Source organism: Asterias rubens, chromosome 2 (assembly GCF_902459465.1).
Source record: "Asterias rubens chromosome 2, eAstRub1.3, whole genome shotgun sequence".
NCBI lineage: Eukaryota > Metazoa > Echinodermata > Asteroidea > Forcipulatida > Asteriidae > Asterias > Asterias rubens.
In genome coordinates this window covers 13318473-13333152 of record NC_047063.1, presented here as the reverse complement: position 1 = coordinate 13333152, position 14680 = coordinate 13318473, and the positions used below count along the sequence as shown (strand labels likewise).

Below are 14680 nucleotides of genomic sequence, written 5' to 3'. Positions count from 1 at the left end.
AAACGTAGCAGGTGCATTGGTCGCCACCCAGGCTCAAATCACGAACTTCTCTGAACTGTTTATGACGAGTCACGAACCGGGTAATTGACGAGTATTGTTGCTGAACTAGTTCTAAGTGGACGTGCGCCGACAAAGAGACAAATTGATGCAGTTAACAACATTACTTGCTTTCATCATTTAATTAACTCATACATCGCTATATGACTCTTGATGAGCCATTGACTCGATTTGCTTGGGGTATTTTCGTTTGTGATCACCAGCAGCCTTAATTCAGTATTTCATATCTCCTTGTCCGACAGATGATGAAAATGTCATTACCTTTACTGTCTGGATACAGATCTTTAAAGGGTAGCCCTATGTATGTTTAGGACGTTTGGTGATTATACTCAAAATTAATGTCAATAAAAATTATACGTGAAAAGGAATACAGCAGCAGCTTTGTGTAGCAGCCTTTACTGCATTTTTAGAAATATTTTACTGTGAAGTACGGCTATTGGAAAAAGTCAAGCTTAGATTCCCAACCAAAATAAAATAAGAAGCGTTTACAGTGGTCAAGCTTCTCAGGTTGTGTATTCGTATTAGGGACTATTCTTCCAGCGCGCACATTATCGCTCCAGAGTTGTGATATCTGAAGAAGAAAAAAAAATATAAAAAAATCACACGTTAATTTTATTGTAACTGTTATAAGACAATCTCGCGGTTCCACAAATCCCAAGGTACACATTGCCTCCAACATACCTTTGTCTGTCACATGGGCAACATCGGGTTACCTATATATTTTAAAGCTGTTTAAAATATTTGCACCAGTGGGGACATTAAAGTGGATTTAATTATTTGACTGTCTTTGCAGTAACAAATAAAATCCCGGACGATGCATGATGACATGTATTTCTATACCATGGTTCCTTTTTACGTAGGAATTAATGTGAAGTGGGTGGTTGCGAGTCCACGTTGCAGTAACTTCATTGTTCTTTATTCATATATACATTGATAAATGAATGTATAGTCCTCGCAGCTGTGAACATAGCCTACCTTTATATGAATAATTAGAAGGCAAAAAAACGTAAAGAAACATTAGTTTCCAGAACGTTATATTCTCCGTGTGACAAACGAAAAGCAATTATACAAACACTGCTTCTAAATAGGCCCCTACTATACTTGAGTATATATCCAATGTTGATTAAGGAAATCAAAGGTATAGCTTATACATTAATATTTTTGAGAAAATAGTATTAGCTGTTCCAAACAACTTCCAACCAAAATTGACCGATAGCATGACTTTTCGACTCTGCAGAATCGTTCATATGGTCGAAACGTCTTCTTCTTCATTTTTTCCTTTTTCTTTTCTTTTTTTCATCAATATTTTGGAAACATAAAAAAAATGATTTTTAAAATTCTCTCCTCCGTGTGACAGACAAAAAGCAATTTAAAAACACAGACGTCCAAGTACCATACTTGATTATATTAAATACCAAAGTAGATTTAAGACATCAAGGGTATAAATCTAACAGCAAAACGTCAAATTATACATGGACGCTTTGATTCAATATAGGATTGGCGTGTTAGAAAGTGAGCAAATTTGGTATCACCACGGTACAAGCCCGTCCTCTTTGTCATGCCGTGCACTCATTTCGTCTCCTTATTTAATATTATCGATTTATGAAGTGCCAATTACTTACTCCTGTTTAAACCTTGGGAGGCCCACCCTCATCCTCACGAAGTCACACCTCTGTGTCTCACAGAGAGTTCGTCTTATTTGCATGATCAAATTGTTCTTTATGAAACGCTGTCGTGAACACAATAGAACAGTTTTCATGCGCTATGGATACCTACAAATATCGTTTGTTTGCCAAATACCAAAGGTGTTGGCCGACCAGAAAAACAAAACTGCATGGGTTGTTTCGGGTGATAGGGCTTCAGCCGAACACTTCTCGTTTTTGTGGGGTTTTATTTTCATCTTCCTCTGCTTTTTGTAGGGGGGGGGGCGGCGAGGGGTCGGTGGTATTTTTATCTTCTGTCTATGGAATTCATATTAAGGTTATAATAAATAGGTCTATGTTTTGTTGTAAATAAGTTTATTTCGGAAAATTATATATATCGTGGGGGTAGAAATGCACGAGTGTTAAAAGTATTTTTATAAATTCTTAAGACGAGTCATTGCGATTTCGATGATAGTGTTTCTATTAATTATTACTTATATAAAAAGTATCTTTATGGCTGGATTAATCGTAATCTTCCCAAATCCAGAACACCATAAGTGAACATTGTAAATGGAACTGTAGGTTTCATCTTGTCATATTTTAGCCTTATTTGTATAGTTCAAGTTTGGAAATGAAAACAAAAGTTGAAAATGAATTTATTTATAGGCAAAACAAAAAAGCCTGATCATGTACAAAAATAAGGACAAATAACGTAAATCTTTGAAAAAGATGGATTGCGATTTTATTCTCAATACTTGTTAGTTTTTGTTTTGTTACTACTTATTATTATATAGCATATTATTTGTTAACTACTCACATAGTCAGATGCAGAATTCAAATCAATATCTGGTTTCTTAAAATAATTATGCACCTCAAGTCTATCTAAACGCTTTCTATCCCCCCGAGAAGTACGCGAAACACATTTTTATTTTGGCTTGGCCTTGTTTAAATAATACTTTGCATTTTGGCGAACGAGCCTAGGGGCTAATCTGAAAGGTCAGATGTTGTCCAATCAAAATATCGCTAACATGTTAAGGAATGTGTCCTCTTTATTTAACATCTTCGCTGATTGGTCCGTTGCCAGTAAATTTAGAAATATAAATATTCATGAGGAGATTAGGCCACCGCCACTCAAGTGTACGTGTACGTGTTTATTGAGAGAGCATAATGTGGGATTTCAATGCATAGCATCGTACAGTACATGTACACTGCATGCACTTATGTATAGGCGCGTTTGTTATGCATGTACCGTCGTACATTACATGTGAAGGCTTGTGCTTGCGATATCAAACGTCAACAGTTCACTAGAAAACAGGGAAGTTTTCCGCGATGTTTCGACTACATTTCCCATTTTCATAGCAGTGGAGCATTCTCTTACAGTACAATGTTTCTCTTGGATTTTTCAGCAACAATTCGGACTCAAGAAGGGGAGTGAGAAGTCTTCATTTTCCCTGTCGGTGACGCCGTTATCGTCCATTCTACTCGGAGCAGCGAATACACAGCGTTTGGTTGTGTGTTGTTGAGATCGAGAGCTTCCCCCGAACACCGTGTGCTGTGCTCCGGTCCGCGGGTTCGACCATCCAGTCGCCGAAGCAAGATGGCGTCTGCCTGGGTGACCACAATTCGAGTGATATGGTGGTGGTGTTTCTTCGGTGCTGTGGGCTTCCTTGGTCGGGGTACCCTTACTGAAGCCCAGCAGCAACCTCAATATGTTCGATGTCCTGAAGTATGTTCGTGTTTAGGAGAAATGGTGGATTGCAGTAAACGACAGTTGACGGCTGTGCCAAATGACATACCACACTGGGTCAAGATTCTGTAAGTATTTTCACTTGTCAATCACATTGTAAATAAAATAGTGTTTATGCTTCTCATTTGCCAGGGAGGTTGTGTCATTTCTAGAGCATCATCCCCTCTTCAATTGACTATTCGTGTGTTGTAAAATTCGTGGCATCCAACAAGATATAGTTTGCATATTTATAAAGTAAATGGCTAATAAACTAACAAAACAACAATCATCAAACAAACAACAAAATTGAACAACATGAACAAGGGCGAAGTGGGTTATAAAATGGTCATGTTTTCATATTGTTTGTTGTCTGAAAAGTGTGATGGCTTAGCCAAAATAACATTCAGGAATTGGAAAAGAGACAAGCCTTCAACAACAAGCTGACTGACAGTTTCACACAAAAGTTCACGAGTATGGTATGGTATTTTGATACTATTCATTCTAACGTACTTCCACAGTACGTCACAGCAGAGTCCCTAAATTTCAACACACCTGGCCGGAGTGGCCTCTGCTCCAGCCAGGGATACCCCCAGCCAGAATCTAACGATCCCTCACACTCACAAAAGGGCATGCAGGGGACCGGTCCTTCTTAGTCGCTGGTCCTCGATCCTTCTCAGTCGCTGGTCCCCGATGCTGGAAGGCCCTACCAAGTTATATTCAAAACTCCAACATACTCCAGACATTCAACAGTAAATTAAAAACACATCTGTTCTCTTCTCTTTCATAAACTTACTTTTTCGCAGCTCTCTTACCAGCGCATTGTTTCTTTGTAAATGGTGCTTTATAAGTCTTGTTTATTATTATTTATTATCAATGTATTCAACCAGTGGCAGATGACACGTTTATATTTTTGATCACAGCAAGTGCACTTTATTAAGTTATTATTTTTCTCTGGTCGCTATGGTTGGATTGTCAGCATATTTTAGAGAATTTATTAAAATGTAGGCCTAACTTTTCATTTGCGACAGCATTGACTTAAGACACAAACTATACATAAAACCTCCTCCATCCTCCTTGTGTCCGTCGGGAGGAGGGTGACGTTAAATCAATATCACAACTAACCACACAGCGAAGATTTTATTGCTCTTTCCCAACACTCTTGAATGACATAGATACAGCAGACCGTCCACCATAATTCATCCAACATGAAGTGGTAAAAGTCTGCTGTAAACTTTTGAAGGGGTCATAGACCAGAGCAACTGAGACCATCATAAAGGCCGGTTTAAAGTCGGTCGCGCGATGGAAATTTTGACGCATGACACAGTCATTGCTGAGGACTAAAAACTGTGTCCTTTTTTTTAATCTTGCGTTAAGATTTCCAGCAACTGACCATCGCGTGACCGACTATAAACTGGCCTTCACATGCATGGCCTCACTTTAATTCCATCCCTGGAAAATGTGGAACCACTCCCTTCGAAGTACTAAAATTTTTCATTTGATTCGTATTTTAGTGTTAAAAAAACTAACATGTATTTGTAACCAATTAATAACCATGTGTACTCAAAACTTAACCTGGATGTTGTAAACTTACCTCAAGGAAAAACATTCAAGAACCACAGTTTATAAATGTTCATCTTGAAGTCTAACTTTTGACTGCTGTGAGGTTGAGAATGCTGCAACCAACTGCCACTTTTTCAATTGTGATAAAAAATATTAGGATTTGAATAAAGTAAGTTCGGTACAAGTAAACCTTTTTGGGGTTTAATGATGACTGGAAAGTGACAGTCAAGAAAGGTCTAAACTGTTATCTGTCTGAGGAACTCCATAGCTCAGGTCAAGTGGAGCAATAGGAGACTTTCCAACGCTAGGTGGCAGCAGACATACCGGGTAAATTTCCATTGTTTACGTAGTTCTGAACATGCGCATAATTCTGAGAACAATGGATTTACCCGGTAAGTCTGCTGCCCTCTATCGTCCCAGAAAGTCTCCCATTTGCAATGTTTGCACGAATCTATACTAGACTATCTAGACTTTCCATGATAGTAGTATCCATGCAGATGCAGGTAGAACGATGCAGATGGAACAGTAACACCAATGCAACACCTGGGTAACACCTTGGTCCATTGGGTCTGTTGTGCTTGAGCGTCTGTCCTTGAGCAAGACACTGAGCCACAATTTTCTCCACCTAGATGCAAAGTAGACACTGTTGTTAGTTGGGAGGGTAGCTGGTTCTAGTGGTTCATAAGTCCTTCAAGGTTTTAAAATGGCTGCCTCGATTCCGGCGGTATGACTGAAGTGGAACTCTTACAGTTACATGTATGAAAAGTTTAGGAAAAGTATGGAAGAAAGAAAAGGTGTAGAAGACAGCTGTGGAAAGTCGCTGAATATCAGTCACAGTTTATTTTTCTTAGCTTTGGTTTTCTTTTTGACATTTTGTTTGTGCAGAAGTGTGGTATGGATGTTTTCAGTCAATCATCATCTTTTGAAACTTTTTGCTTTGATCGTGCTTGATAAGTGTCCAAATTGGGTGTAAAAAAAACATCTTAAAGTCATTGCACTCTCAAGTCATGTTCTCTTTTTATTCAATCAAAACAAACTCTGGAATAATACAATATACTATAGTACAACAATTATGTGGATTTGTTGTCAGAGGCTGGGATATTCCAACATTTGTGAGTTACCGGCCCAACCAATTTTATTTTATGGAATACCCATTGCACATTGTTAATATTCTCACATTCTCGTGTGTTCAAGTGTATGGCATCCTCACCGATAGCATTGCTGACGAACCAAGCAACTGGGGTCAATAGCTGAGTGACCTTTTGACCCTTATTTCCTGGGCTGTGCTTTCATTGTGTAGAGGTGGGGCAGCAATAAAATTACCCAATGTGTAGATCATGTACCTGTACCGCAAACACGGCCCTTACAAGCTCTCTTGTGAGTGCTGGCATTCACGGAGAGTTATAGCTTTATTCTTCTGCCCTAAATTCCACACTGCCTGCAGAAAAATAGTCTCATTTCTTTACTTGGTGTTATGTTCAATTGTGCTGGGATGTCAGAGAACCAATAACGGCTTCCCACGGAATCTTTAATGATACAGTCTTGAACTTTGCCCGACAGGGTAGATGTGTACATTCTCAAACACTTGCCCACTGAACCCAACTGGAATTCCTCTATTTCACTCTTGATTGTGTTTAGGCATGGGGGTTGAAATCAATGGTGTAAGAAACCTTTATTGGAAAGGCTGCAAGTTCGCAGTGTATCAGGCCTCAATACCAACATTTTTGTATGTTTGAATGTTTTGAAATATTTTTATGATTTTTTTTACAAACCTTTGTCTGGGGTTGTTTATTGCTGCCATTTTGAGTTGTTGTTTGTTTGGTTGTTTTTTCATGGGGTGTGCAAAGAGGTTGTTCATCCATCAACATTTCTGCACAAATCTGGACAGTGCACTTAAAAAAAGCTTTCTGTTAATATTCTATTTGTTTGTTCTGGGTGACGAATCCACAATTTGTTCACACCTACGTGAAGGATGGACTGGATATATTTATAACTCGCTTGTAATTGCCGCCTCATTCTATAGTCCCCTTCTCTCGCCAATCTAGGGTACATTTTACCGATATTAATGAAACATAAGTGCAGACACAACATCTGAAGCAAGCCGTCCCTGATCAGATGTGCATAAACATAAATTGCCATTAAAAAAGTGTAGGCCCCCCTTAAAACTCACCTGTGTAAACCTAGTGCAGACGGTTAATGGTGCCATATTTCACCTGACTTGTATACATTTTGTCATATTTATGCACACCTTACTTTTATTGCTTTTTTTTATAGTAAGTTTTCTATTTTCTCCAAGATTTTTTTCTTCTTTTTTCGGTGGACGAGTTTCAAGTACCCCTGGGACTACATGTTAAAAGCAGTTAGTAGTTGTATTGAGTGATTATTTTAGTAATAAAGATCAGACATTTTGACTACAAACATTAATGGGAGTGCAATTCAGGTCCATCGTTTTTTGGGGGTAGCATGAATTCTAGTTGCTGTATTTAACCTCAATCAGTCGACGAAGTTGCGTGATATTAATGAAAGACAAAAATACCCTTGGGGCACCATGTTCACATGAAGTTGTGTCAAATTCTAAATCTAAGGTCTTGAAATCAAATTCATGGAAAAAAACCTTCTTTCTCGAAAACCACGTCACTTCAGAGGGAGCTATTTCTCACAATGTTTTATACTATCAACCTCTCCCCATTACTCGTAATCAAGATTAATTATGATAGTAATTATTTGAGTAAATACCAATAGTGTCAACGGCCTTTAAATGTCACCGTAGTTATTTTTAAATGACTTATTCCCACACCTATTATCATTAACATTATTCATAGATGTAAGGATAATAATTTGCTAGATCTAAAACACACGGACACCATTAAATTACTGTATACTGCAAACATGGCAGACCTCCATCATTGTCCTGGTTAATGGCGATCCTTCATCGATATGACAATTTTATCACCCAGCCACCATCAGTCCAGGAATTTTTAATGTACCTTGGCCTTTTCACACCTTGCAACTGAATGAGTCCATGTATACCCTCACTTTACAAAATTGAAGTCCAGTTGCCCAACATAAAAATCCAGTGAAGGACTTTGTTTGTTTCACAGGGGTTCTGTTTGAGTCGCTTGCCTACTATGCTCTTTGGAACATGCAGGCGAGGATCACAATGGGTTATTGAAGTGCCGCATAAAATCATAAAAAATACAGAGTCCAGTTTGAGTCAGTGTGCTTTCTTGTTGAAGCTGGTAGTAAGCACACTATCAAATTAAATTGAACTAAATATAAGTTGGAAGGTTTGCCCCACCCAGTTTTGCCAGTTTTTTATCTTGTTTTGCGCAGCTTAGAAAAAAACAAAAAAAAAAACCCAGTAATTTCATTATAAACAGTATGTAAAGAAGACATTCACATTACCAATAAAGCTGAGGGTATGTTCAGAAAATTATTTACAATAAAAAAATAAAAATCATCATTCATCACTATAAAAATGTATTTTCATATATCCGTACTGAATATATTCAGTACGAAGAATTAATGAAATTAAATTGCTCTCGTTCAGGCATGAAACCGTTAGGCCCCTACCCTCTAAAAACATTTGAATTAAAAAACTCAAAAACAAATTCTGTTAAACGCCTCAATTGAAAATTTTTGCTCGTTCCGATAATCTTTCTCTTTGAGTTGTATACAAATAAAGTAATGGATGCGATACAATGAAAGTGAACGATATTTCAATATATTTTGAAATGATGTTGCTGGTACATGTTTATCGTAAGTATTGCTAAGTGCCTCGTGAAGAACTCTTTAATTTTGATTGCTCTTTCAGATAATATCTCTCTTTGAATTGTGTACAAATAAAGTAATGGATGCGATACAGTGAAGGTGAACAATAGAGTTATATAAGAACTAGAGGGCGCACTGGCTTATATACGCTCCCCGGCATGCGCGCAGGCGACCAAGACCATTTTCTAAGTTGAACAAACAGGCATTGCTTAGCGTGTGTTTGTGCGGCCATTTTGTAAGTTGACAAAACATGATCGCGTCAGCATTCAATAAACACAAACTCCAACGTGTACTTCATATTCAACGCGCGTGCTTTCTCGCGGTCCCATCGCGTTTGTGCAAGAAGCATCACCAGTGCGCCCCTCTAGTTATATTTACTCTATGATTTCAATACATTTTGAAATAATGTTGCTGGTACATGTTTATCGTTTGTATTGCTAAGTGCCATGTGAAGAACCCTCAAATTTTGATTGTCACATTGAAATCCCAAGATGAAACAACAAGACAAATATTGGATAAATTCAAACCCTAGCCCTTCCTATAAATCCTTCAAAATCCTCTTCCGATTCTGGAAGATAGCACAACCAACCCAAAGATGGGTGCCCTTAGTTACAAACGTACCTTTCCCAGTACATTCTGACCGCCCTAACTAGACCATGTATGTTTCCCAAACACACTATGATTATTCAATGGCTGCTCCCATCACAAGCCCTAATGAAATTTTAACCTTGGCTGTACCCCCGACCCACTGCCATCTTCTACCCAGCAGGACAGCCTGAATGTGTGAGATGCCACGGCCTTTATGTCTCGCTGGGATGTAATTCTACAAACCCCGTCAGTTGGCCTGGCAGATTAGCATGCATAGGATCAGTCAATAACAAAACAAAATACGATCAAATAAAATAGTCCTTTCAACCAAGTTGGCTTTGCTTAGAACTTGCTTTTTTTTTTTCATTTTTCATTTGGTAGATCTGCCAGTGCTTGATTTTCAACATTCAGCACCATCAAAATTAGGCATGCTTAAAAAAAACATTTTTTTATGTGACCACAATTAAGGAAATATTTTTAAATAGTCTGTTTAATTGTACAGGTACCAATGTACGGTTTGAACCCACATTGCATTTTTAAAATACACATAAAATTGTGAGCCAAAAAAGTTTTCAAAGGAAACAATTTATTTTTAAAGATTTTATCTTTTTAAACAGCATGTTGAGGTAATAATATCGCTAAGAATAATATTCAAATGCGCAGCGCATTTACAATACTCACTTACATGTAGTCAAGGGCCTTGTTTCTTGTAAAAAAAAGCCTACATGTACACTGTGTAACTTAAAAGCAAAAGCATCAAGATAGGTATCTCTGTAGACAGGAAGGTAAACCAAAATGAGGCACAGGCATTTTCAAGGTCAATTTTATTACCTGTACATGTATTTAAGTGTGCTGCCTAATACTTGCATGCAGAATTCACTTTGAGGGATGATCGAGCAGTGTGTTCTTGGTTTAGACTGGAGGTCCGGTACGCTCCAGTTGCCGTGCATGTCAGTTGTTGTTGGCCATGGCTTACGGCGCTTCCTTCTGTGCAGTCGTCCACATTAGCAGTCCTGTGAAATCATGCAGGGTATTATGATGGGCTGGAGAGTGGGATCAAACTGAGAATGCACAATTGTATACGTGTTATAGGTATAGGTCACGGCCACATTCTGATCAGCAAGGTTCGCCAGGCCTCAACGCCTGTCTTAATGGTGGGGGATTGTGACGGGCAGTGGTCAAATTGGGGAGATACAGAAAGCAAGAATAATCCCAAATAAGCGCCTAGGAATACATGATTTTAAGGTGTAGGCCTAAGTATAAAATGGAATTGCCATTTTGAGCCCACTTTGAAATGCTCAAGGTTTGTAGTAAAACTTTAATCAGACATTTTAGTTTCGAACGCCTCAAATTTAATTTGTTTACGGTGACAGAAAAAGAGAAATTCCCGTTGTTTCATGTCAATCAATGTGTAAGTCCTGACCAGGTGAAGTAAAGAAACTGCAGAGCAATAGTCATGCCAGATATTTCAAGGCCTAATTTCCACCTTTTACCACCGTGGTACATGTACGGGTAGATTGTAAGAAAGCCGCACAACCTCTATTACTGATCTCCCCTTAACCCTGTACAAGGCAATAGCAGCTGTGAAAATACGGCATAACTCGCCACCTTGTGGTGTTCCTTCAGAGCGGGGAATCTCAAGCCCCTCGTCAACAGGATCGCATTTCATTTTCACTTTTTTTTGTTTTCTCTCACTCTCTTTCTTATTCCTCTGATTGTTGGGTCTGATGCCAATGCCAGCGTTATGCCAAAAATCCAGGACACATGGTCCACACATTGCATTGATGTGGTATGCCAGAAAAGTAATGGAATACATGATAAAATATCCTAATAGGGTCTGGTCCTGGTGAGTTTGTCATTCAGAATGGTCTCCACTTGCCATCACTCACTTCACACTCACTTCTCAAAGAAATTTGAAAACTTGAATAAATTAAATTTTGTTTAAAGTCAATCTCAGATCATTAGTAGTGTCCTTTATATGAAAACTACAGCAGGATCTCATGAAATGTAGAGAAGACTAAAACGGCTATTGGAGCTTTTGATCAAACCACAATCGAAACGATAACATGACACAAATATTCACATTAATGTTCCCTGTCCGAAAAATTGGAATGGAATTGATTTGACTTGTCAAAAGATACTATTGGGTTCTTTGCCATCGAGGGTAAATAGGAACTACAACTAATTTTAAATCAAAATAAGCAATTTGTTTTGTTAATCAATGATTAGGAAGGGGGAAGTGTGAGCAGATGTAAAAAATATGATTTCTAAAATCTAAATCTGCCCAACTTTGTACAATTGTGAAGTATATAATAGATGTTAAATTTGCAACGGGGATAAAGAGTATTAATTTTGTTTTAATAAAGTATTTAACTTCTAAAGTACTTTTAAGTACTACCTTTTATAAAGGTGCTGGCAGAAAATGACATAACACTATCCCGAGTATAATATGCAGGAAATTCTTGCTGTGTGTACAATTATTCCTGGTGGTAATGTTGTGAGCACACAAGTACCCGCTGTGACATTGTGTTTGGTGACTTCAGGTGAGCAACTACAGATTGCCGTCGTCGATGTATGCCAGCGATTAAGCTCTGGCATGTTTTGTCATGTGCGCCACACTATGAATAGAAAAATAGCGGGTCGGTGAGGAATTTTGCACATGATCTTTGCATTTTACCCACTTAGAAATTAAATGAAAAACAAGTGGTAAAGGATGGTGATAGATTTAAGTGTCAACTGATGAAACACATTTGTCGGGAGGAGGGGAACAAGTGTTCACTACAAGTGTACCCTTTAAATAAAATATTATTTGTAAGACTGTATAGAAAGTTTTATTTGTTCTCACATCTGTATGAGATTATTAATGTATTTTGGTGTCTAAATAGAATTTTTTGCTTTTATAGAGCCATTTCAGAGTTAATGGTGCGTACAGACTAAAAGTGATAATAAATGTGTTCTGATGCGTATGATAAAGCATTTTAAACCACACACTGCTAAAATGAAGCACACTTGGTAAAGGGCTTCAAAAATTTAAAAAATAATGACCAATCCTGGGACATAGGTCAAAGAAAATAATGGACAATTTAAATTTGATTTTCAATGTTAGAATAGGAAAGGGAAACATTTTGTGGGGTGGCTTCTGAGGTACATGTAGAGTCAACAAATTTAGGTACATGTAGATATTTGAAGACGTTGATACTTATGAATGCCCCCACCCCCCTGTTTAGATTCTGAGCCAGCATGCAATGGTAGGTGTGACTGCTGCTGTGCTAGGGGATTTGTCCTTCAAATAACACCAAGCCAGTATTACATGAGATTCTTTGGCTCATTAGATATTCATGATGCTGTTGGGAATAAATCTTTGTTTACCTGGGCCCACCATTTTCTCATTGGCAGAATACACACATCTTCTCACATACACAATGTAGGTGTAACAACCCCCTCCTCCTTCCCTTTTGTCAGTCAGTGTTGCTGTGCATGCAGAAAGACAAAAAACAACCCCTGGGCACCTTTGCATTATGGACAAACAGCAGTTGACTGTAAATGAACACAGAATAAGGAACAACAGAGACTTGCGCAAATAATGAAGTTGCACACCTGTGCACATACTTGTGCCGTGCCATGCCTTGTGCACGGACATATATCATCGGAGGTGGGCTAAGTTATTGCAAGATGCTGTGAAATGACATCATGCATTATGTAAAGAGGTGAGGGAAAGGTTTCTGCTAGCATATGCCTGTATCTTGGTTTACGAATGCTGGGTCACAGCTTAGCTTAATAACAACATAGTTATGAGTTATGAGCACTGTATACTCAGTACTTTCCCGAGTCCTGTGAAGTACTGATTATTAATACAGTGCTAACACACATCGGTGTACGGGGAAAAACCGAAATTAACATTTTAACATCTCTTATAATCGTTGTGGTACCCGCTGCCAAAACATAGCATTTGAACTGCCTCTAGCTGCCGAGCAACCTCTGTAGTCTAGTTGGAAAGACACTTCTCTACAATTGCAAGGGTCGTTTGTCGATTCCCACCCGAGTAACATGCCTGTGATATTTTTTCACAGGACTCTTGTAAAAACCAAAATTAACATCTATAGTTATGAAAACGAAAAGGTACATGGCTAAGGGGTAGATCTGAAAACAAGTATTGGCCTGTATGCTTAGTTTTCATAAGGACAAGGGCACAAGACATCTTGTTTCTCCTTGGTAAAGGGCACCTCATGAGTAAATTGTAAATTTCTGCTGAGACAATTTCAAGGACACCAAGGCATGACCAGTGGGCATGGAGGCAATCACCTTTGTTGCCTCCGTGAAATGGGATAGATCTGATCATCGTAGTTCTGTCCTGTGTCCTCAATTTAAATCAATTAAATGTCATCACCTCGTGTGTGCAGTGGATTTAAATAAAAAAGCAACTGCACAGTATGTATAATATTAAAACAAAACAAAATCTGACAATCACTAGCGTATGTAAGGAAGGGGTACTACAAAAAGAACTTGATTTTCCATCTCTCTGACCGTGGTCTGACTTATTACTTTTTATTTACTGGCGAGAGAAAAATGGGTGAGAATGATTAGCATCCAAGTGTTGAAGTTGATGCGATCCTGGGAGCTGAGCCAGCCCCCGGTAGGGTGGCCCTACTGTGATGAAATGTCAACAGAACACAATCTGTAAGGAAAAATGGATTCCTTGCTGTTTGGGGGCAGGGACAGTATTGCGAAGTCCATGGTGCTATGTCTGTGTTATGAATCAAAACATGCTCGTCCTTCTCATTGTGTTTTCATGAAACTCCTCGTGCCAGATTAAAAAAGAAGAAATAATACTGGCGTAGTTACACTGCCGCAACTGAAAAAATCTAAAATGCTTGCGTAGTGCAACGCTTGAGGAGCATTTTTTGTGTGTTGATGGGTAGTTATTGCACAGCTGTGGCAAGTTGTTCAAACCAGAAAGTTGATGAAAATTAAATTGCAATTTTGCAACTCATGTTTTGGGGAAAAAATGGTCCAGGAAAAACAAGTTTTCTGGCTTTGTTTTTTTGTTTGGAAAATGATACTGGGTCATGGAAATCTTCACCAGAATGTGTCTGTAAAAACACCTTGATTCTTTTACTGGATAGTAGGCCTTTCATGTCTGTACTGCTTCATGTAATTAGGGCAAAGCGGTCTTTTTTAAGAAAAAAATCCTGCCGTTTGTAACTCAAAATAAGAAGTACATTGTAGTGTCCTGATAACTTTAAGACACTTCATAATTGCCTCAGTTGAAAGTTTTAGCCCCTGATCCTGAACACAAGAAGCACCTGATGTTTTTTTCCTCTAATAGAAGAGATAC

At 38.4% G+C, this 14680-nt stretch overlaps 1 protein-coding gene across 2 annotated transcripts in view; it reads left to right on the top strand.

Annotated features, from left to right (window-relative positions):
* LOC117306911 (leucine-rich repeats and immunoglobulin-like domains protein 3) overlaps positions 1 to 14680 on the top strand; it is an 81644-nt gene that overhangs the window by 11690 nt on the left and 55274 nt on the right. The window contains exon 2 of one of the 2 annotated variants that reach the window (XM_033791479.1): positions 3107 to 3515. In XM_033791479.1, coding sequence (XP_033647370.1) covers positions 3298 to 3515 — 218 coding nt within the window. In that variant the 5' untranslated portion in view covers positions 3107 to 3297. Of the gene's footprint in view, positions 1 to 2902; positions 3516 to 14680 lie in introns of those variants that run through there. The other variant, XM_033791480.1, reaches the window with a different exon arrangement.